The 23,673-nt window shown below is 45.7% G+C and overlaps 1 protein-coding gene across 1 annotated transcript in view; it reads right to left on the bottom strand.

Moving 5' to 3' along the window:
* LOC119436074 (neuropilin and tolloid-like protein 2) overlaps nucleotides 1-18,131 on the bottom strand; it is a 396,223-nt gene extending 378,092 nt beyond the window's left edge. Inside the window, exon 1 of the mRNA XM_037702821.2 lies at nucleotides 17,753-18,131. Within this exon, the coding sequence (XP_037558749.1) occupies nucleotides 17,753-17,786 (34 nt within the window). The 5' untranslated portion in view covers nucleotides 17,787-18,131. The remainder of the gene's footprint in view (nucleotides 1-17,752) is intronic.
* Nucleotides 18,132-23,673: the final 5,542 nt, after the last annotated feature.

A 23,673-nucleotide genomic window follows, 5' to 3' on the forward strand; every position in this document is an offset into this window, starting at 1 on the left:
TGACGCCCTTCTAATATCTCCAGGTGTCAAATAAAAATGCCTCATCCGAAATTTGTATGATCCAAATGCAAAATGAAGCAATACGCCAAGCCCAGCTTGCAAAACAATTGTTACACCGAAATTCGTATCAACCATGATTGTACTCCTATGATGACTCAGTCACAACTTCTCGCAGATGGCCCCGGATACGTATGACCAACTATTGTAGCGACATATATATGGCGAACTTTTTCCGTCCATCAACTATTCCTCGAATTCACCCTCGCCATACGGCGAATAAAAACAAGGCTTCGGCGACCATTGCCACTGGTGATCCAACTCGTGCCTCTGCGCAGTTCGGAACAGGATGCGGTAATTACTGAGCTATCGGCAAACTTCATGCTTAGCACTTTGTGCGGGTTTTGTACGCCACGCAGATGTATTTCGGACGCAGATGCAGTAGCGTAGTGGGCGAACACGGCGTTGTGCCCATCGCCAAACAGATGTTGTTCCTGAGAATATAGCGGTGGTACCCACTGTGACAATCTGCTGCTGTCGCAATAAATGACTTGAGATCTGTAGGAATCGCTCAAGTCTGCTCACATTTTTGTTTTCTTTTATTGCGAGAGTATGTAAAATTTGTTCCGCTGAATGAATACATATTCCGAATTAAAATACGGCAATCTACCGTGCAGGCAAAGCGGTAATTAAAAAAAAAATCCTGTACCCGCCGTGCTTGCTTAGTGGCTATGGTGTTGATCTGCTAAGCACGAAGTCACGGGATCGAATCCAGACTATGGCGGCCGAATTTAGATGGGGGCGAAATGCGAAAAAAACCCGTGTACTTAGATTTAGGTGCACGTTAAAGAACCCCAGGTGGCCCGAATTATTCCGGAGTCCCCCACTACGGCGTGCCTCATAATCAGATCGTGGTTTTGGCACGTAAAACTCCATAATTTATTTTTTAGCCGTAAGGTTTTCATTTATATTATTTTGTACATGTATATGAAGAAAAAGAATAGAAAGACAAAGGGGTTAGCAGCTGATACCGGAAACATACAAATCATTTCCACTACGCGGCACTCTACAACTTTACTTATTCCATTTTTGTGGTTGTCGAATGCGTGAATGAATGAATGGCATTTGTTGGGAGATACTTTCCATGGGGGACGCTGTCAAAGACAAGAAGCTGACGAAAATACCAGAAAGTTGCTAAGAGGGAAAGCTATGATCAATATAGCAACACATGAAAGCACACGGCAAATAATAATTACACAGATAGATAGATAGATAGATAGATAGATAGATAGATAGATAGATAGATAGATAAATAAGTAAATAAATAAATAAATAAATAAATAAATAAATAAATAAATAAATAAATAAATAAATAAATAAATAAATATCGGTTCGAGTGAACTCACAAATACGAACTGTAGAGGTTACTTCACCGCAAGCAGTTCATTAGTGTGGGGAAGTACCTATTTTTGATGTCAGTTTGGGCATTCAAAGAAGATAGCTTAGATAGACAGGAGGGCGGACAGACGGACGAATACATTAGATAGATAGATAGATAGATAGATAGATAGATAGATAGATAGATAGATAGATAGATAGATAGATAGATAGATAGATAGATAGATAGATAGATAGATAGATAGATAGATAGATAGATAGATAGATAGATAGATAGATAGATAGATAGATAGATAGATAGATAGATAGATAGATAGATAGATAGATAGATAGATAGATAGATAGATAGATAGATAGATAGATAGATAGATAGATAGATAGATAGATAGATAGATAGATAGATAGATAGATAGATAGATAGATAGATAGATAGATAGATAGATAGATAGATATAGATAGATAGATAGCATCGGGATGGTGACAAGTGTGAGTAAAGGGACATTTATGCGATTTCAATTTCTTACATGTTCTGACGAGTATATCCTATTGCGATAGCCTACACGAATTCAGCAGCCTCATATTGCTTTTGCATAAGAGTCTCCTCGTGGAGCTAGGTACTTTTCACTGCTCCTAGGGCCGCTGTGCTTGTCTCGGTTACTTGAGGCTGAAGAGTGTGGAATAGTATTACAATATGTCGAATTGTTTCTCTCCCTTGCATACAACAGCGGCACCTGTAATCTACATGTCCATCCTTATGCCAGCAGCAATTGTTCCCCCCGCACTCAGCCTTAGCCTCAAGAAGTGTGTTCCACTTTTAGTTGTAAAAAAAAAAGATGTCTTTTTTGTGTCTCCGATACAGGTTAAATATCTATTTATATTGCATTCCAGTTATCCAGTAAGGTATCTCGAAATCAATAGACAATTTACTTAACAACCATGATTTTCGCCTTCTCAGTTATATTATATGAACAAACTACAGCGATAGAAGCAACAGAAAATTCTAGCCGTCAATCGTTTCTCCTCCATTTCCCTCACTCTTCATACGGGAACGTGTTTTTTTGTTTTTTTTTTTGCCGCTCTTAAAAATGATGACCTTCCTACGGCTCCTTTGAATGCTCCATTTAACGTGCTTCCCTGCATTCCTAATGCTAGTTCACCAGTTCTGCTTAATTTCAAGGCAATAATTGGTGCCTAACCGCCAGTATATTACTGCATTTGCAAATGTTAGGTCTGACACCATTGCACTCTTTCACATTCCGCAAATTACTTCATATTTAGTACCACCGTAAACTGTCTTGTTCTTCATGATAGCAGTATTTATTTCAGATGTTTCTTTGTTTAATAAAAATTAATTTATTTAAAAACAAGAAAGTTATTTTCTTCCTCCTGCTCTCCAATGTTATATTTTCCATGTTTTATTTCTACACCAATGATTCTGCACGCCCTGGCGACTGGTTATTCTGGGTACTGCACCATAATCGTGCTGCTTCAGACGTTATATGCTCTAAACAAGAACCCGTATTCACAAAAAAGTTATAATGCTAAACTTGTTTATAAGACCAGGTGTCAGCCAATCGTGATGTTGCACAGATTATTAGCGAAGGCGGCAGGCCAATGGCAAGGAGCTCTTGCGCAAGAAAAGATTGGTGAATTCGGCCTCACAATCTTCCGGCACTAAATCTCGAGCCACAAACATCCGCGTCATCGACACAAATATCCGAGGTGTCTTGGGGGTAGTTTCTGTTGTCTGCTAGAAGAACGACATTGTCGGCATATATCAGCCTTGGTAAGACAATGATATTGATGATGATTTAATGGCACCCGCTTTGAAACGGAGCGGTGACAAATAGTCACCTAGCCTGCGTGATTTAATCAGGTATGCTATACATGTTCTTGATCTAGCATTTTTGTATACATTTAATTATACTTTTTTTCCCTCAATATCTACCTTGTACTGCTACCTATGACTGTAAAAGATCAAATCAGGTCGTGTAAATCTCTTCCCTGCTTTTTTTCCACCAATACTCTAAACGTCTCTTGCTTATCTCGACTGCTTACCCGTTGATGCTTCCGTCCACTTTAAATCCAATCAATGCTGGAAGGTGTACTTTACTTAGGGGTCTCACTGGATGAATCCCTTCGCATTCCATTAGGATGTGCTGAGTGGTCTCCGGATTTTTGCTGCGGCGTACACATGCCTCATCTAGTTGCGAATATTTGCTCTGGTATGTTTTGGTCCTTCGGCAACCGGCTCAAGCCTCAAATAGCAAGGCACTTCCCTTTGTGTTATCGTACAGATTTTCCCTTCTAATTTCTTTCTTCTCATTCTTGTAAATATCCATGGTCATTTTTGTTTCCATTTTTCGCATCCAATTCACTGTCTCTACTTCTCTCACTTTCTTTCTGATGACTCCTGTTGGTCTATTTACAGTTTGAATTATTCTGTACTTGAATGCCAACTTTCTTGACCTCTTACTTCATGCGGCGTCCACGCTTTTCAGGTACAGATGCTGTGCACTTTAGCCACCCATTTATTTTCATCCATGTTGCTGGGTCTTTCTTCAAAACTAATTTTGCTCTGTGCTTCTCCGACTTCAAAAGAAGCCGCCCCAGCCTATGTCACCTTGCACTGCCTTGCACTGCCCTCCACAGACGCTACCTTGCAAGCGCGCCCTCTAGCTACAATGAAGCTATATAGGTAGAAAGCGGTGCCCTCTCCCGAAGCAACAAGGCTGCAAAGTAGCAGAGGGTGATCGTTGACCTCGCAGATCTTTCGTATCAAGGATCTGACCCGATCGGCCGCACTTGCTTCGTATTTTTCATACATCGCTTACACATGATTCCTCACATTTGCATTTTGCGTGCGTGCGTGTGCCTGCGTGCGCGAGCGCTTGTGCGTATATGCGTGTGCGCGCGCATTTGTGCGCTTGTGGCGGGGAGGGGGCGCAGGTTGCACATCAAAGATGACTACCGCTTCGCAGGAAGAGGACAGCGGAAGGAGACAGAACAAAAAAAAAAAAAAAAGAGAGAGATCCCAAAGCACGGTCTGCTACAAGGAGTGAGAGGGCCTGCGAGGGCGTAAATCGGGGGAGACGACGACGGCGGCGTTCCCGCGGTGCATTTCTATTTCGGGCTCCTACGCGAGGAGCAGCGCATTTTCCCGGCGCGAGCGGGTAAGGCTCAGCTGCGCTTCGTTCAGCAGTCTCGTGAGGTAGAAGCGGGCCAGTTGAGGCTGGCATAAACGTGACGCGAAGGCGCACACAAAAAGAAATCACCAATACAAGGGAAGCACTCGTATACACACGTCAAAAGGGGAAAAGCCCCGACGACCGAGGCCATGAAGGTAAAGCCGGGCTAGGCCGGAGGAGTTGGAGCGCCTGGAACGGGGTGTCAGGGGGGTAAGCGGACAAGGGGCCAAGCAGCGGCAAAGCGAGGCGCCGCCACCAAGCTTTCTGAGGTTTCTGCAAATTGGTTCTGCTTCATGAGTTTCCAGGTCTCTTTTATTGTACGGACACATTTATCGTCTTTTCACTCCGAATATTTTTTTTTCTGGCTCAAGCTCCAGATTTTTGGTTTCTGTAGGCCATGCGCAATCATGTACTGGGCGCCTGTTTGTCCTGTTGAGGGTATTATTCGAGGCGCAGTTAGTTTACACCCTTGTACGCCACCCACGTGCTCCTGCGTGATTATTATTTAAAAAAAAAGACTTGCGATGTCTCATAATTCCCGTATTTGATGGCCCCATATATTAGGGCATCTTATATGAAACACGCGAGACAAAGAAAGAACGAGAAAGCTAGAGAGAGCGATTTTATTTCAAGAAAGGCAAAGAGGTCTCGCGAGTGTAAGCGCTCCAAGCAGCCACTATGCACTTAGGTAGGGGATAGAGGGAGCGAACAAGCGATGGTGGATCCCGATGAAGACATGATTAATTTTGCGACGACGTTAGTGCTCAGCACCACGGCATTCCTGGAGCCTCGACACGAGTGATGGGCCGTACAAAGCTTATGTAATCAAAAAAGCAAAAAAGAACACGCGGTAGAGTTGGAGCAGGGAGGATTCAATAGCGCCCCATCTAGTACTTGCAGTGACACGGGGAACATGTATGAATTCATTCTGCTTGGCCTCCGGCGACGTGACAACGCTCAAGATATTTGTGATGAAGAATTAGTGCTCCGTTGACAAGGATTGGGTATCGTGCCAAGTATTTTCGTCAGCGCTTTGTGTACCTCTCCGTGCTTTTGTCTCTTTTTGTTTATAGCCGCCAGGGCTAACGGTGAAGATATTCGGATGTAATAGCTGCTGCCCGATGTAACTGTTCTAGCATTTGTGGTCGAGTGACGCAGGTTGTCCGTATGCAAATGTCCGCGTCTTAGCTTATCTTCATTGTGTTGGGAGGCTCTGCTGCGAGGACAACTAGTACAGCGTCGAACAGCGTGGTACTAAGCACGACCCTCATTGGACCTTTGCGAATAGTCAGTTATGCGCCGGTTTCACCATTAGAGGTCAACAAAGATATACCACGGTCACTTAACTTACTGACTGATGAGCTACGCGTACAAGTGGCCACTGACTTTCACATCTCCAGTGCACCAAGGAGTGGATTGTGTTGGGTTCCTTTGGTGTCTAAGAATTTGGTACCAACTAGAACGCCCTTATATATATATATATATATATATATATATATATATATATATATATATATATATATACCGTGTGTTCAAACTTAAGCTTTACGGAATTTTGAAACATCGCCTGTGTCAGGTAGCATAATTCTTATCGGTGAGCTGGGTTATTCGAAGAGGCAGACATTAGTAGCACGAGAAATCGAAACACATATTCAACTAATTAAAAATGGAAAAATAACTTCTTAGTTAATTACTTTATGACACATAATGCAATTTACGAATTGTAGCCGGTGAATTTGCAAGACGCAGCCACTTCAAATGAATTTCCGGGATGACACCAGTTTCGAGATATTATTTCCCAAAGTGTGGGACGAAATACATGGGCGTTCCAGTTACTTTTGTGCTTCAATGTATAAAACAGCATTTTGGTAAAAAAGTAAGCGAAACAACAGTGCATTTTTACGGCGAGTTTGATGGCGCATATCTCCAAACTGGAAGAGATAGCGGAGTCACAACAGAGGGCGCAGTTTACCACGCTGTCTACCACCGATGCCGGGAGAAGCATCCTGAGAGAGCTTGAAGTTCCTCCGACGGAGATCGAGACCCGTTTCTGCAGCATTCCTCGAGAACAGAGAGAGCGCATTATCGTTGCCCCCATTCCTTGAAATGTCCCCGCCGAATACAACGTGGGCAGACGACGGGCTAGGGCTAAAGCCCTCCTGGAAGAGGCTGGCGCATGTGCCCGGAGTTGCTGTTTCGTCGATGCTGCCCGGTATCCCGACGGAAAGGTGGTCGCTACAGTCAACGCCAATCAAGTAATTAACTAAAAAGCTAATTAGTGATTTTTGTTAATTAGTTGAATATGTGTTCCGATTTCTCGTGCTACTAATGTCCGCCTCATCGCATAACCAGCTCAATGATAAGCATTATGCGACCTGCCACGGGCGATTTCTAAAAATTCCGTAAAACTTAAACTGAGCACCCTGTATATATATATATATATATATATATATATATATATATATATTCTCCTAACCATCTTCTATATCCCCCACCCCAGTGCCGATTAGGAAACCGGAAACTTACATCTAGTTGATCTCCCCCCCCCCCTCTCTCTCTCTCTTGTACCCACTAATCGGCGGCGATTTCGTTCCAGCTCGAGAGCAGAACCTAAGTAAATAAGTCTGCTAATACATGACTGTCCTCTCCTGAACTTATACCCCTGCATAGATTTCGGAAAGTCCGAATTTTCTTTTTTAAGAAGCCACTTCAATTTTCAGCCTTGCCCAAGCACTTCACAAGGCAATCAGTCTGCAGAAGAACGTCCACGCAGCAATTTTCCCGACTTCATCCGCACAACAACACAGCTACATTTCCAAGAATCATGTAGAGTGCACGAAATTTATGGTAGGTTGTATCAAAAGAAACAAATTCGTCGATGCTAGGCTACATCTGGCCATATTGTATCATTGTAAGAGCATAAGATTGGGCGAGTTGGTATTCCATGTCCTTACTTTTTAGCGCACGAAAAGGGACGAGACACAGCGGTACGACGCGGACACAGCGCTGTGTCCGCGTCGTACCTCTGTGTCTCGTCCCTTTTCGTGCGCTAAAAAGTAAATACATGTATTATTGTATTTGAAAGTTATTCGCCGTAAGGGCGTTTTCATCGTGGATTTCTCTAGTTTCACGCAAACATCCACCTGCGTGCCACCAGCGCTACTGATCTCAGCTGGCTTGCCACATCGCAGCTCTCACAGAGCATGCTCGTGACTCCGGTACGGACCTTGTGATCAATAAGGTTGTTCTTGGCATTCCTCATTTGTTTTCATTGATTAGGATCTCAACGACAGATTTCTTAGTTTTTGGTTTGACGTCCTTCCCCGAATCATTCTCATTCAGGTCGAGACGCTACACAATAATTACAATTTTTATTTTTCACTTATCAAGGCAAACTGCAGCGCTGTCGCTTTTTACTCACTATCCGATCATTTTGTCTGGCCTCATTAAGGTTCCATAGTTTTGCGATAATCTATACTCCATCTCACAAGCTGTTGTCAGCACGGCCGAAGGTACGAGGCGTAGACAGGCCATATCCTTGCGCAGCGGTATATAGTTCTGGGAGTAACTGGCTGACTATTGGCTACACTAGAGAGTTTTATTTTTGCTCGCTACATGATACGGTACAGCCATACGTGGCATGTTATGGCCTTTGCGCATGCACGTCGTATACGGAGAATTACTGTGGCAATTACCGCCAGTGACCGTTAGCCACCCTAACCGTAATCACTTATAGAACCATGGCAGCACCCATACAGCACCGACCACCCGCTTCGATCCGAATTCGCGCTTTTTATTGACTCTCCGCCATGTCAGCAAGAAATAAGGGGCAAAATCCGTCATCGCTAAGTATCATCTCAAGCTGAGGTCAAAACATTAGGTATGTTTTGTCGTAATTACTGAGATCGGCTGTTGTTTTTTTTTTTTTTTTTCACGCTGCTAAGACTACAGACACGGCACCGAGCCGTCAAACTGGTTTGAATTATAATTAGCAGATGGTGCCGCAGCATTAGCATTGGTGATGCGTTGACGATGCGGAACGCTGTGAAAGCCTAATTGTTCAGTGCATCATTAATTTACTCCCGCGCTCTAGCATGGTACTGTATGACGGTAGCGAGCAAACGCCAAGTATAGATGCCGAGCAGACGCTGTGCCGCAGGTGAACATTTATGAGGGCGTTCGTCCTTATTACTTCCTAAAGAGACCGCAAAGTAACTGCAGTTAAAGCGTAGAGATAAAGCGAAGACTTGCTGTCGCATGCATGCAAACGCAGCTTATGGTTACGGCGTCAAAACATTTTCTTGCGTCAATCCACCAACCATGGAGCATGTAAATGGATGGCAAGTAGACGCTGAGCTGACGATGCGGCGCAGATGAGCACATCTCGAGCAGCATTCGGCCTTCCTATTCGCTAAGAATTCGTGTAGCTTCCACAGTGCCTACTTCATCTCACAAGCACAACAGCTTGTGAGATGAAGTATAGGTCTATATGGCCGCCATTCGATGGTGCTGTTTAATCTAAACGCGATTGAATATGGTTGTAGAAGCTTTTATCTGAGTAACCCAAAGGCTGGGCAGGCTTGTCGTGATTAAACACTGAAGGCGGTGCTCCATTCTCTCCCTTGAAAACGATAAAACATGCGTTGAGAACTTTGTATTTTTCTATTTGAGGGTGGTGATGTCTGTTAAAACGACATGGTACTCTTGAAGGGTGTTCGCTTCGCGTCTTCGTGACCCGCATAAGGTGAGGAATGCCGTAGATGACGGAATGAAAACTTGCAAAACAAAAACGTTTCTCACTGCTTTCGTGCTTTCTTGAATGAAAGTATGGTGTATTACGCGTTGGAAAAATTGACTCCGCCGTTTCAACCATTGTTGTCTCAATAACGCTTTTAAGAGCAAGCGTGTGCGGGCGTAACTGTCTGTCATTGTTGTATGTTATCTGCATTTCTTTGCTTTCTGAAAAAGTAACTAGGAAGAAAATACGGCTGGAATGTTGTTTAGTGCACTAATCAGTAAAGCGTATCTTCATTGACGGTAAAACGCATGCAAAGTACATTCTACAGCCCCTGGGAGTTTAGACGCTGATGCAGTCTCGCTTCGATTATACAAAGACGAACTGAAGAGGAGGATCAGAGGCATGTGACAAGAAAAGCACAAAGTTTGATTCACAAGCCCCATTCCTATTGCCTATGAAATAATAATACAAAAAAGGGACTGAGGAAGCATCAGATTTTTTAAACGCACGCACGCAGGCACACGCACACACACACGCACATGCACACGCACACACACATGCACAAGCACACACGCACACACACACACGCACACACACACGCACACGCGCACATACACACACGCACGCGCACACGCACACACAGGCACACACACACACACGCACGCACGCACGCACACGCGCGCACACACACACATATGTACGCAAACAAAAGAACCGCCAAAATGACGCGTGTCCCAGAAGTTCGCAAAGGCGACCACGCAAGGGACGCTGACGCTCCTAAAAACCCAAGAAAAGTTCGCACATGGCGTTTCTGTCGCACGGTATACTGTGATCGTTGTCTTAGAAGCCCCTCAATAGTAAGAAATCACACACACACTCACAAAAACTAATAAAAGCTGTAGCAGTATCTAATAGAAGCCAGTTGCGTTGTTTGTCATAGCTTTTGTGTCTTCTGGTGCGTTACTCATAATAATTTTGCCGCTAGTTGTTGGCGCGTGGCACATAGGGCCGTAGCTATATCGTCGTCAAAGAGTGTTGGCGTCGTTTTATTGTTTCCAAAATTCTTCCTTTCTGCCGTGTGCACGCATTTGTACGTGCGCGCGTACGAACGTGTCGGAAGGCACCCAATATCGTTTGAAAAAGTAAAAAAAAAAAGGGTTGCATTGAAAGCCTTGCATTGAAATGATGCTGACGCGATGCATCGCCTCAGCGAATGATACGTGCACGACATGCTACCGTAGCCATTGTTGCAAAGGCCGCAGAGAAATGAGCGAAAAGGCACTGCGAAAATTCACACCACTGAGGAAGTTTAGAAGAATGAATCGTTGGGCCAGTTGGGTTCTTGCATTGCCTGATGAGGAAAATAAGCGCACCAAAATGACAACGTCCACAGGAAGGGGAGACAAAGACAAGCGCAAGGAAAGGAGTTAGCGCTGTGTATTAAGCCTTTTTTGTCAAGTTTGTACATCGAAAATCACTTTTTTTGTGTGTGTGTCTGGGGGAGAGGGGGGGGGGATGGTTACAAGGTAGAAAACATGATACAAGGCCACACAGCGAGGTACGCCGTGATATAGTTTTTCGCTCCTGTACCGGCCGTGCATCGTGCGTGCATGCGTGCATGCGTGCATGCGTGCGTGTGTCTGTGAGTAAGTTTATGTGTATGTGCGCGCGCGCGTGTGTGTGTGTGTGCGTGTGTGTGTGTGTGTGTGTGTGTGTGTGTGTGTGTGTGTGTGTGTGTGTGTGTGTGTGTGTGTGTGTGTGTGTGTGTGTGTGTGTGTGTGTGTGTGTGTGTGTGTGTGTGTGTGTGTGTGTGTGTGTGTGTGTGTGTGTGTGTGTGTGTGTGTGTGTGTGTGTGTGTGTGTGTGTGTGTGTGTGTGTGTGTGTGTGTGTGTGTACGCATCTAGTGAAATCTTTATTTTTTAGTTTTAATATTATTATTCAGTTCATTTATTGCTGTATACCATAGAAATATATAGTGGTCGACGTAATCTGTCTACGGGAATGAATTTATGAAATAACAAAAGCAAGATATGTTTATTATAAAAGAAGACTTGAGATGAGAGGTCAGCCTGAGCCAGTATGTTCTAGCCAGCTACCTAGCTTTAGGATACGCGAAGCGGTATATGAATGCTAAAATGTATATGAAAGGCTAAATGAATGTGATGGAATGACGGTGATGACGATTATGACAGAGAAATACACGATGAGAAGTACATGATAGGCAAATACACGAATAAAAAGAAAGTGTTAGCACTGCTTACACTGACACATCGAGTTCGGTCTTTTTCAGAAAAGTCAAAATTACTTCTTTTTTTTTGGATTCTTATGCCAGCTCAACTTTGTTTTAGCCATGTTACTTCGAAAGCCGTGACTAGTCCTTTTAGAGGAGCATAGAAGAAATGTAGGAAACCAAATTTTTTTTCGACATGCCTGTACATCATCAAGCTGAAGCTGACAAAGAAAAATTCCGTCACGATATAAACACGCATTTCTTACTTTAATTAACTTCTTGTTTGCATTGCTTCTTGTCTGCATTTTTGTCTATCTTGCTCTGAGGATTTTCGATTTTGTGTAAACTTGATTCTTCGTTGTGTCATTATTAACAACGAGTTCTTATGATTTGTATAATTGTATGCTCCTTATACTATGTAAAATTTTGAAGCTCCCCTTACCCAATGCCCATTTTCTGGCCTGTAAGGTATTTTAAATAAATAAATAAATAAATAAATAAATAAATAAGGCTGCTATATAGGCAGCTATGTAATGCGCTTTTTTCAGCGAAGCAGTTACTATCGCTATAAATGTAACAACTTGCGTGTATTCATCCTGGTAGGGCAACCGGATAATGTTTACTTGTGTGCGAGTTCTTTCACACGTTCTGTGAATTCCGCTCTGGCACTTATGGCCTGCATAAATGCTAATTTTCTCGGTAGACGCTATAGCTCATAAAAAGGCAACAGTGTCTGAGGACTTCCCGGCACTTTTGTGTACAATAATGATGGCATAGTCTGCCACACTAAATATTCCCCTCGCTATGATCAACACGGGAAGAATAAGTTTTTGACCTACCGAATGGCGACAGTGCATATAACATCACTGTATATTGACAGCACTAATATTGCGCTAATTTATTATTTCTTAGTACTTTCTATGTCTGTAAATTATATTTCTGACTGTTCGGTTCTGCAGTAAACCGTGAACCGCAAAGAAAAAGAAATGAGTGGAAGGAGGCCGGTAGGTACAATGGGCCGGATGCACAAAAACGTTCTTACGCTAAAACTGCTCGTAGAAACAGGTGTCAGCCAATCGTCGTGTTGGTCATATTATTAGCGAAGGCGGCTGGCCAGAGGCAAGCAGCACTTGCGAACAAAAAGTTTTGTGCATTCGGCCTAATGTCTCCATCACATGGCACTCATACAACTAGCTGCCAAGCTGTGCCCGAAGCGAGTCACATCGCGGGAAAGCACACGCACGCTAAAAAAAGGCGCGGAATGTCCGGAACATGTTCGGATGGCTTTTGTGCATGAGACAGACCACTAGGTCTTCTAACACAGACTGCTAGAAAACATTTGTGTCTGATGGCAGTAAGACAAAAACACCGCTAACTGCAGCTTATGTTATTGAATTTTCTGTTCTTGGTTCGAACACTTGAGCGCTCCTGGGCGCCTTCGGTAGATGTTAAAGCGGCAGGTTGCTTCAACATTTTCTTGCCGATAGCTCCAGCGTCGCTGAATGCATATCCAGCGCCTGCAACGAGCGAAATGTGCATAGGTATTATGTCACCCTAAACAATGCCTGTTCCTGTTTGGGAAAGTCTGTTTGAAATGTTCGGAGTAAGCAGGTCATTAGCCTCAGTGTAATGTTGGCGTCGCTTTTACCAAATCCTTTGCATTCCGCATCAAAAGGGAAGATAGTGCTGCGTGTGTCAACTGCAACAGCGAGGAAACTATCGAACATGTTCTTTTCCGTTGTCCCCGATACAGCGCACACAGGCAGTCGCCTGTGTGCGCGACCGCGACCGCCCTGGCGCGTCTTGACGACCGGCCGCTTTCGGAGCAGACAGTCCTGGGACGCCGGCCTATACAGTCGTCACATAACAAGTCAGTCAAGGTACTCTTTTAAGTTCTTGCGTTCGAGTGGACTATCCGACAGACTATAGTTCTCACGGATGTTTCCAACCTCCTTTATTTCTTTCTTTTTTTCGTGACTTTGCGTTTTCTCTCTGCTATTCTTTCCGTCTTTCATTTCCCCTTACCAAGCTTCTCCCAGTGCAGGGTAGCAAACCAGGATCTTTTCGGGTTAACCTCCCTGCCTTTCCCACCCCGTTTCTCTCTCTCACTATAGAAGTGTAGTCAAGAGTTCGACGAAAATTCGTCTGGTCAGGTAACATGATGATAAAGAAACTGCGGTCACTGACCAAGTCAAGGTAAAAATAACAGAGACGTTTCGGGACCCGTACGGGTTCCTTGATCACACTAAAAGCGGGCAAGAGCCGCAAGTCGTTTTTATGCTAAAATGTGACGTAGAGAACGGGTGTAGTTGGCAGGCAGATTTCTATCAGTCCTGTTGATACTGTTGTCCGTAGTTTGAATAAATAAAGATTCTAACAAGAGTCGCCTCATCGGATTCTTTTCCTTAGCAATTATAGCAGCGTTTTCCCAATCGATGCGGTGACTGCAATTGTCGACGTGTACACGCCGTCCCGAAACGTCTCTGTTGTTTTCACCTTGACATGGTCAGTGACCGAAATTTCTTTATCATATAGAAGTGGGCTGCGTGCGTTACCTTCGTGACGCTAGATGAGTTTGCAAGATAGGAGAGATACTTTTACGTACTTTTGAGGTCCGTACACTGTCACAGATTCATAATCATAATCAGCCTATATTTTATGTCCACGGCAGGACGAAGGCCTCTCCCTGCGATCTCCAATTACCCCTGTCTTGCGCTAGCTGATTCCAACTTGAGCCTGCAAATTTCCTAACTTCAACACCCCACCTAGTTTTCTGTCACAATCGACTGCGCTTCCCTTCTCTTGGTATCCATTCTGTAACTCTAATACTCCACCGGTTATCCATCCTACGCATTACATGGCCCGCCCAGCTCCATTTTTCCCTCTTAATGTCAACTAGCATATCGGCTATCCCCGTTTGCTCTCTGATCCACAGATTATGACGTCACAGATTATGTAAGTCGAAAGAATCCAATTCTCTTCGCTGAAAGAGACTCTCTGAAGAACCATCGAGCAAATCGATCCAGGCGTCTATAAGGGGCCGGATTAGCAGGTGTTCCATAAAATGAATGAAAATGGACCAATCTACCTCATGGTACCTGCATTTGGGGTGGTTGTTTATGAGAAATTAGACCAAGGTTCTGGCAGCTGCCTTATGTCGGGATACTGCTTCGTACGCTCCAAATTGTTTTACGGCTAACAGACGCTTTTCCCTGGAAAAGGTTTCAGTTATGGCGTGGCCAGAACAGGCGTCAGTGGATTGGCTAGCGCGCGTCACTGACGTTGCAGCAGAGTGGCTCCGAAGTCATGGCGGATAGAATAATAAAAGAAAACAGTCGCACACCATCGCCGCCGTTGGGAATTGAAATCATGCGCGCTATAACGTAAAATGATTCCAAACTGTTTTGATTCCAATTTCTGAAATCAGCCTCCCCGATTGGTCAAAACATTTTCGGGCCACTCCCAACTTCGCCTGTCTGTCACGCGACGTCACGAAAACCGCGATAGCTCCCCATCTGATATAACGTGTACAGACTGATCATGCATGACTAAAGCGCACAAAAGAAAAATAATCATTCCTGATCCGACGCCTTTTCACCATTAGCCCTCTGCTATTGGTCCAACGTTTTCTGGCTACGCCCACTTCGCCTGCCTGTCAGGCGACCTCACAAAACCGCTAAATCTCACCACGTCAAAGTGACGTGTACGCGAAAAAAAAAAGCATTTTTTCTGAATAGCCACGGACTGCCCCGTTCCGAAAGGAATCGAATATGGCTGCCCGCCGATCACTCAGGTCCTCGCTATTCGCACTTGCCGGTGAGCATGTATTTATTTGCGCATGATAAACCTATTTGCGTGGCAGTAAAACATTATCGAGCCCTTGCGGCATGCCTACGACATCGCTCTGCCAACTCTGCTGAGGATCCGTTTTAGCGGCATTCTTATCCTTCCGTTGCATGCCGCCGCGATTTTCGGCCAGCCACCGCAAGCTAAGTAAGGCGAAACCGAGCAATCGCAGAAGCCGGCACCACCCTGAGCGTAGACAATCTTATTGGTTTTGAAAGCGAACAAAGGTGACCTCCTACAAACGAGGAGAGCGTTTGATTCAGTTGTTCAGACAACGCTGAGGGTCACCGCCCGATGCTTGCATCGGTGGTTGCATAAATTTGACGTCAGGAGTTTGGAATCAAAACAGTTTGGAACCATTTTACGTCATAGCACCCCATGTCACCGCGGCAATATGAAGCTCGGAGCCTTACGGCCTAGACACCGATCTAGAGTCTACGTAACATGCGTAACTTTAGCGCTTGCAGCTTTTTAGCGGATTTTGTAGCCTGGGCGAAGCAGACTGCGAGATTGGGGGCGCTTCAGCATGTACTTTGGTTTCGGATACACCGGCAGGAAATGAACTCATGCAGGATAGCTACAGCTGCGTATAACGTTTAGGATCAGAGTTTCTGATATGAATCTGGGAGCTCGACGACCTTGTACCACTGAGCTCTCGCACAACTTGCGCGCTCGGCAGTTTGTGTAGGATTTGTAGCGTGCTTGCGCGACGTGGTAGGTCATGCGCGCATACTTCGCAGGCAACGACGGGCAATACGCTCACGCAGCATAGCTCGCGCTGACCAAAACTGGTAAAATCGTAATTGCTGAAACGCGATGTAGTAGTATATGGTGAAGAAAGAAGCTGTGGATGAATATGAGCGAAGGAACGAAGGCGGTGGCAAATAATATGGCCCGGTTAGTAGGAGTCGCTGAAGCGTTCAAAGATAATTCAGGGGTCAACAGCTGCGAAAGGTGGCTATTTGCCATTGCAGGTAGCAGCAACTACAAATGGAGACAGAGATCTCCCAAGGTTTTGGTAATAGTTTGCTTTGTACGCTCGGCAGCACCGATGTGAAGCGTCGTGACAACTATCTGGTTCTCGCAAGAAACAACCGTCGAGAGATTCCATTCGTGTCGAAAGTTATTTCTTGAAAAGATTGGGCACAGAGATATGCCCCTGTAAGAACATCGGTGAGTTTAGCTCGCATATTAATATACGTGCGCTATGGGAAAAGTCGCGCGAACATGGAGCTACCAACTAGCGTCCATGATACGAAGTGATAACGCTGCGGAAGAAACGCCCTTAATATGAACAGTTCATGTAAAGCAGTAGCTGTTTTTGCTTGTGCACCGCTTTATTATTATTATTTTTTTAACTTCCACGGTTTCTACGGTGAAGCAGTGTTTGCGCACATAATGTCACTTCTGTCTCTTTATAATGACGCTCTCCCATTCGAACTATTGTTCGAATAGGGCAGCCCCAGCGCACCCAAAGCCTAATATAGGAATGCGACCAGTAGCTTGGTCAAGCGAACAGAATTGAAGTATACTTTATACTATGCACGTATACGTTCGCTTCTGTTTGTGTAAGATAAAGTGAATTTCGCAAGAAACTCGGACATTAAATTACACCGTGCGCTCGGTTCATTCATCTGGACGCGTAGACTGTGCCATTCTCAGGGGCTCCGAGCTCCCATTAATATTCATAAAGGCGCGCCAGGAAACTGAGCTTTTTCGCGATTCTCAAGAATGATCTGCGACTCACACTGCGTACGAACAGCTTGGATGTTCTAAGTGTCCGCTGTATGAGCGGCGTTGACTTTTTGTATAATCCGCCTATCTCTCTTCTGCCATGTTTTCCTAACGTATTGGTGTCGAGAAAAAAAAAAGAAAAAAAACTAACAGGGATAAAAACAAAGAGCGGTGATTTTTCCTTAAGGAACAGGGAGCGACGAAAATGTTTATCGTCTTTATTTATTTTTAAGCCTTTCAGTGAGAAATTCCTCTGTTGTACGTACTCAGTAAAAACTGCTACTGTGGCCCTTGTTCGGCGAAACGGGCTTGTCATCGCTCGCGATTTCGCTTTTCGCTGAACGGGAGCGCCGACACGCACAGAGTGCTGCCGCCTTTGCCGCGTTGAGTCAGACGCTCCTCGTGTCGTGTGTACGCGAGCTACAAGCCAGACAGCAACAGGGTTGCGGTATGACTCTTAGCCATTGTCGGGCCCGCGCATGTTGCCGGGGCACGCGTGCATCTCTGGCGCCGCCCCGGTGCCGGCGCGCGCGCGCGCGATCGACGCAGGCACGTGGCTGGCCACTGCGGCTCGGCTCGGGGGGGTGGGGGGGCTGTTGGACGAGCACGCGGTCTTCTCACCTGCAACAGCCAGGCGTCCTGGGGAGCGCCGCATTGAGCTGGCTGGCGGCTCCGGGGCGCTCTTCCGTGCAGTTCGTGGCTCGGAGCGCACGCACACACACGCTGGAGGCAGGCCGGCGTTGCCGTGGCGGCGCTACCCCATGCCGCCGCCGGTGGCCGCCTCGCTGGGCTCGTGGGGTCGGCTGAGGCGCGGCACCCGGCGGAGCTCGACGGGGCGGGCCAGGCTCAGCATCGTGGGGGTCGCTCACATGCCGACGGGGACGGTGGTGCGGGGGCGGAGGAGGCCGTGAGGTGGTGGGCAAAGGGAGTAGACACGGCGGCGGACTGTTGGGTTGGTGGGCTGCGGCCTGCGATTCCAGCGCGTAACCCCCCCGCGGGAAGTGGCTGCTCCGACTGCCGCCCCCGCGGACGCTGCCGCTACCGCTCGGCGCGCCCTCGTTCGCCGGCTCCGCGGCCAGCGCCGCCGCCGGAAACGCGGGGCTACGGCCGCGAGAGCTCGGGCACCGGGGCGCGAGTTTCGGAGGCCGCGCTGGTGGACCCCGTGTCTCGAATGGTCTGCTGTGTCCCTCATCTATTGTGCACGGTTGCAGTACTGCACAAAAAATCAACTGGGTTAGGTAAGTTCTTTGGGGAGTTGGTACATATTCATGAAAAAGAAGAAGCAAGAACAAATAATAATAAGCGAGAACGAAAAAGAGACGATGGTCAGTTTGTCTGGTAGCGTCTTCAAGCCGCCGCGATGTATTCTAGAGCCACTGTACTGCATAACCCAGTCGAACATCGCTGCATTACAAAGGGAATGACACGCCGGTATTCTCATTTACGCGACACACGGTCACACACGTCAGACACACAGTTTCAACCGAAACAGACTTCTCCTTTGACCGTTTTTCAGGCACAATTTCCGACTGACACGTCCCAATATCTTAATGATCGTTCCCCCTGTAAGCGCTAGTTTCTGTGTCGTTCCCTTGTTTGGAAGCGTGTGTAAGGGCAGTGGAGAAAAGATCCCAGAGTTCGCACACACATTCCTCATCTCCTCTTTTGAGAATCACAAAGCTAGCCACGGAGTCTTCCAGACGCAACAAAAATCTGCGGCAGGAGGGGAGTCAGATCCCTCATCCATGTAGCTGGCCGCTTATTTCTCTGGTTTCTTGTTTTCGTGGCCATGACGAGAGGCGACAATTTGAGCCTGTTCCATGCGGTGTTTGGAAGGCAAGGGAATATTATAGTAATATAGCTCGCAACTGAGATTGACCCAACTTGCCTTTTTGTACAAAGCCAGCATGGATTCTGTGACATCCACCCAACAGAATATTTATTTATTACATACTGCAGACCCTTGGGTTCAAGCAGGCGGCCAGTTTAAAAGTTACAGACATAATACAAAAAGCCGCAATGGAACCATTTTCCAGATTAGTGTAATAACAGCTCTTCCATAACAGAGGTGTGAAATCGTACAACAATGGAACTTTGGAGTGGTAACAGAAACTAATGAGCTGCCTGGATATGCCTGGAAACATTATAAGTGTCAGCTCTAGCAAAATGAGGTGTTAAGGAATTATGCCTGATGGTGGCCTCATGGGTCAGATTATTCAGCGTTAGAAATACATTATGGGTCTATGGCAAGTTCTTGATTAAGAAGCATTGAAAGGAAGTCAGTTGTAAACTGTTCTCGACGTGTTTTGAGAAGGGGATTGTGATTGGCTTTTATTATTTCTGATGGAGAGTCAGATCGTGAGAATGTGTTGTAAATTGTAAATGAACCGGACTGCTTTTCACTGTACTCTTTAGAAACACTTACTGTTCAGTTGACTATATCGGTCTCCAACTGTACTGGCGTATCTGCAATTTGAGACTGATTAATGAATAGCAGTAGAGTAGCTTAACATTTCTGGAGGGGTTTAAATTTATGCTTTAGGAAGCAGAGCTCTCGAAAGGCAGTAGCGCAAATATTAACATGCATATTTCAAGACACGTTAGTTGGTAACGTTACACCCAAGTATTTGTAATTATCAACGTTTTTGAGCGACGACGAACCAAGGTTGTAAGCACAGGACATAGGTGTTTTTTTACCCGTAATAAGGAAGAAGGCAGTTTTGCCGGTTTTAACAATCATCCCCCATTCCTTCCACCACTTCAATATGTTATTCAGGTTGTTATTTAGCTCAATTTGGTCACCACGACAAAACAATTCTTGGAATAAAATGCACTCACATACAAACTGTCGAATTCCCATTTGTTGCATTGTTCGCAGGGTCTTGGGAGCCGAAAAGTATGGAAGAGTTCAAGAGAACGTTGAGCTGGTTTGGTCACGTGTTGCGAACACAAAAGAGCTATATCTGCGAAAAGGCAACTAGAACCCGTTTTTTATTATTATTCTGTTGTTCGAAATCTATTCATAACTATCGCTGGAGAGCATGAGATATAAACGCAAAAGGAGATACAGGAAGGTTATCCACAGTATACCTTCGAGTTGAATGCACTACACTTGAGAGCGGTGAAGTGGGGTTTTGGGGTAAGAGGGGACAAGATATAAGGAGGAAGGAAAACAGTCAATGTGCACACGCACCTAAAGGAACGTTCACTTTCTCAGAGAAAGACGGTCGCAGCATCCAGGCGTCCCTAAAAACCGCAGTAGTGCTCCAAGGGCTTTCTGAATATATTAGTTCCGCGACAAGGACCTAGGGTCCTTTCTTCCGTAAAAAAATGTTTGTTTATAGGCAGCTGAGACTAGTGTAGATGCCGACATTTCATTCGGGATATTAGAATGCGGCGCTATCAACCATTCAGATAAGGAATGCGTAAGCGTTCCTGAAGTTTCAGCGTTCGTGAACCTCCGACAACCAAACGACGCAGCAAATATTCTTCGAAATGGGGCAGTCTGGGAGGCAGTTTAACCCGCACAGAAGCATTGGCTGCAGATAATAGTTCTTTAAGACCAGTGAAATCAACTGTGGCAGCCTGGCGCAACGAGCGAATAAACAAAGTAGCCGTGCTGTACCTGTTCTGGCCAACTGCATAGATTTGAAGAGATTACACGCAGTGTTATCATTGTGAATGAGCGCGGCACTGCTTCATCTGTAGTGTTGTCGCCGATAATGCCGCAGGAGCGCAGTGGTTAGCACTGTATTCGTCTGTAAGGAATTGAGAAAATGCAGCGAAGAGAGAATGAAATCAGGTCCGTGAGGTCACCTTGCTCAGGTCAGGGCATGGACAGATTGCCCGATGCTTTTTACTGTACTGCAGTGGTCCGGAAACGGGAACCTGGCAGCGTAGCTTGGCGGTTTGGAATGAGGAAGACCGTACCTGATGAATGGCCACCGAGCGATGGGACGCGACGGCCGGGGCACTCGCATTCCCCATCCACGGCTTTCGCGGGCTGATTGTGAAGAGAGAGCTCGGGCAGTAGTCCTTCCACTGTCAGTTAGAGCCCCTTTCCGTTGCCAGACATGTCGTAATATTATTGAGTTGATTCAGTAAGGACCTTCATGCCACTACAGCAGCAGTTTATCATGAATGTTCTGGATTTTGTTCTGCTTCGAGGGGAGAGACTAAGACTGAATATAAGAGCGCAAACAGAGCATTAGAAAGTACGCTATCGCAAATCATGCGAAAAAGGTTAGCAAAATAGTAAACGTTCTCTTTCAAGTATTTGACATGGGGCTTCCGCGTCCTTAAGCCTGTAAATTGTAGCTCCCAGAAACTTCTGACTTTTTGTGATGTAAGATACGGGAGTGCTTGCAACCTGTAACACATAGCGTGACATGTCGCGCCTTGTAAATGCAATCGTAGAGCACTTCCCAGGCGACGTTTCAAGCCCATGGAGCATGAGTAACTTCTCTACCAAATTGATTGCTTTTTGTAGTCTTGCGCACAGCACGCGCAGTTGGCGACTTGAGGACAAAACAGATGTGACCTACACAAATCGAAATATCCACTCAACTGTGCGTACACTCCTTAAGGCCACTAAGAGAGAGAGAGAGAAGAAAGGGGAAACGCAGGGAGGTTAACCAGATGGGAAGATGCGGTTTGCTACCCTACGCTGGGGAGAGAGGGGAGGCAGAGGTAAAGTGACAGGAAAGTAGAGATAGAGAAAGAAAGGAGCACAGACACACAATCACAGTCGGTCACTGTCACCGCATACTGTCACCGCACAGCACAGTAGCACTTGCAGCACTATAAACATCTGTTCAGGCTACAGCCTGTTGTCCAAGTCTGTTGCCTTTAAAAACTGCAACAGTGCTCTCGTTGCCCTCCGCTGCGATGGCTTGTTATGTCTCCATTCTGGAATACATTCCTCTGTCAGAGGTCCTTGGTCAAAGCGCGCTATTGCGATTGCGAGCAATCGTCTCTGTAAATTGTAGCGAGGACATTTACAGAGAAGGCGCTGAAGACTCTCCTCGCTACCACAGTCATCACACGAGGCGTCGTCAGCCCATCCTATTTGGAATGCAAAAAGTAGTAAAGGCCACTCCTACCCATATTCTATTCGCGACGGCAGAGTCCAGCTGGGATGCGAAGGCGTAGAGAAGAGTCTAGGTGGTGTTAAATAAGGCGGGTGTTAAATAAGGCTTGGCTTAAGACCCCACCCTGAGGAGCACCACCCAGTAATTTATAAGCCATGGTACCTTTGTCATAGCTTCTAGTGTTTCACTAATATCGCAGCAGAGTAGTGCTGGCGACTGCAGCACCCCAAGACCTCGTGCGAGCTTAGTCACTGTTGAAGTGGGCTGAATTGCTGTGGAACAGAGGGTATACATCTCATAATGACTGGGTTGCTATGAACGTGGTATCAGTGCACGTTCCACAAGTAGACCTGTCTATATTTTGGCTTGTTACCGCCTTAACTTCGGTTTTGCACTAGTGGCACTAGTGACTGGCGTAGGCCCGTAGTATATGGCCTCTCGTCTCGGTGCGTACGTATTCACCTTATTTTCGTTCAGCTGTCTTATAGGGCGGCAAAGTACAACCACAGGCTTTGGTATCGTTTGCGGCCACTCGTCTTCACACTTCTCTGACGAGCTTCTCAGCTCCCCCGTATTGGCGAAAGCACGTGCTTAATATTCACATATGGGAAAACCCGTTTTCTGCCGCTATAGTTGGTGTAGTAACAGTTGTATATGGCCTCACATTACCTGTTCGTAAATCTTATTTCAGGATAAATCAAAGGAGGCTGTAAGTTATCGTGACGTTTGTAGATGGAAGCAATCACCTAATTGTGAGTGGAAGTGTGAATGCAAAAGAGAAGCACACCTGATCTGGTCAATAGAGGGTGGAAATTGAGCTGCGTAACTATGAAGCACGTCTCCCCACATAGAACAAAAAAAAAGAAAAAGAAAACATGACTGGCCTTATGGAGATCTTTGTAATTGTACTGTATTCTCCCGCTAAGTGAGTGTAGGTGGACACTTCGCAAGTCAGTGCCCAAGGCGATGTCACCGTAAAACGTCTTATGCGTTCGTGATGCCAGCTTTCCCAACTTTTGTCGCGCTACTCTTCCGAAATCGTGATGTGTTTTTGTCACGGACAGCGATTTGAGCTTCTGATTTTTTTTTTAATTATGGGTTTTACGTGCCAAACCACGATTTGATTCTGAGGCAGGTCGTAGTGGGGGACTCCGGAATATTTTGGACCACCTCGGTTTCTTTAACGGTCCACCTAAATCTAAGTACACTGGTGTTTTCGCATTTCGACCCCATTGAGATGCGGCCGCCGGGGTTTTTATTTTTTAGAAAAAGAAGCACTTGAAATGCTTCAAATGACGTATATAGAGGAGGCACTGAGTCGTACACAAGATTTTGAGTAGTTAGGTGTTTTCACAAGGAAAAATTGGCGTTTAGGAACATCGCCTTTTTCACGAGGAAAAATTTGCGATAAGGAACATCCTCATTACGGCCGAGCTTGAACCAGTCGTAACT

This window comes from Dermacentor silvarum, chromosome 1 (assembly GCF_013339745.2).
Source record: "Dermacentor silvarum isolate Dsil-2018 chromosome 1, BIME_Dsil_1.4, whole genome shotgun sequence".
In the NCBI taxonomy this organism is placed as follows: domain Eukaryota; kingdom Metazoa; phylum Arthropoda; class Arachnida; order Ixodida; family Ixodidae; genus Dermacentor; species Dermacentor silvarum.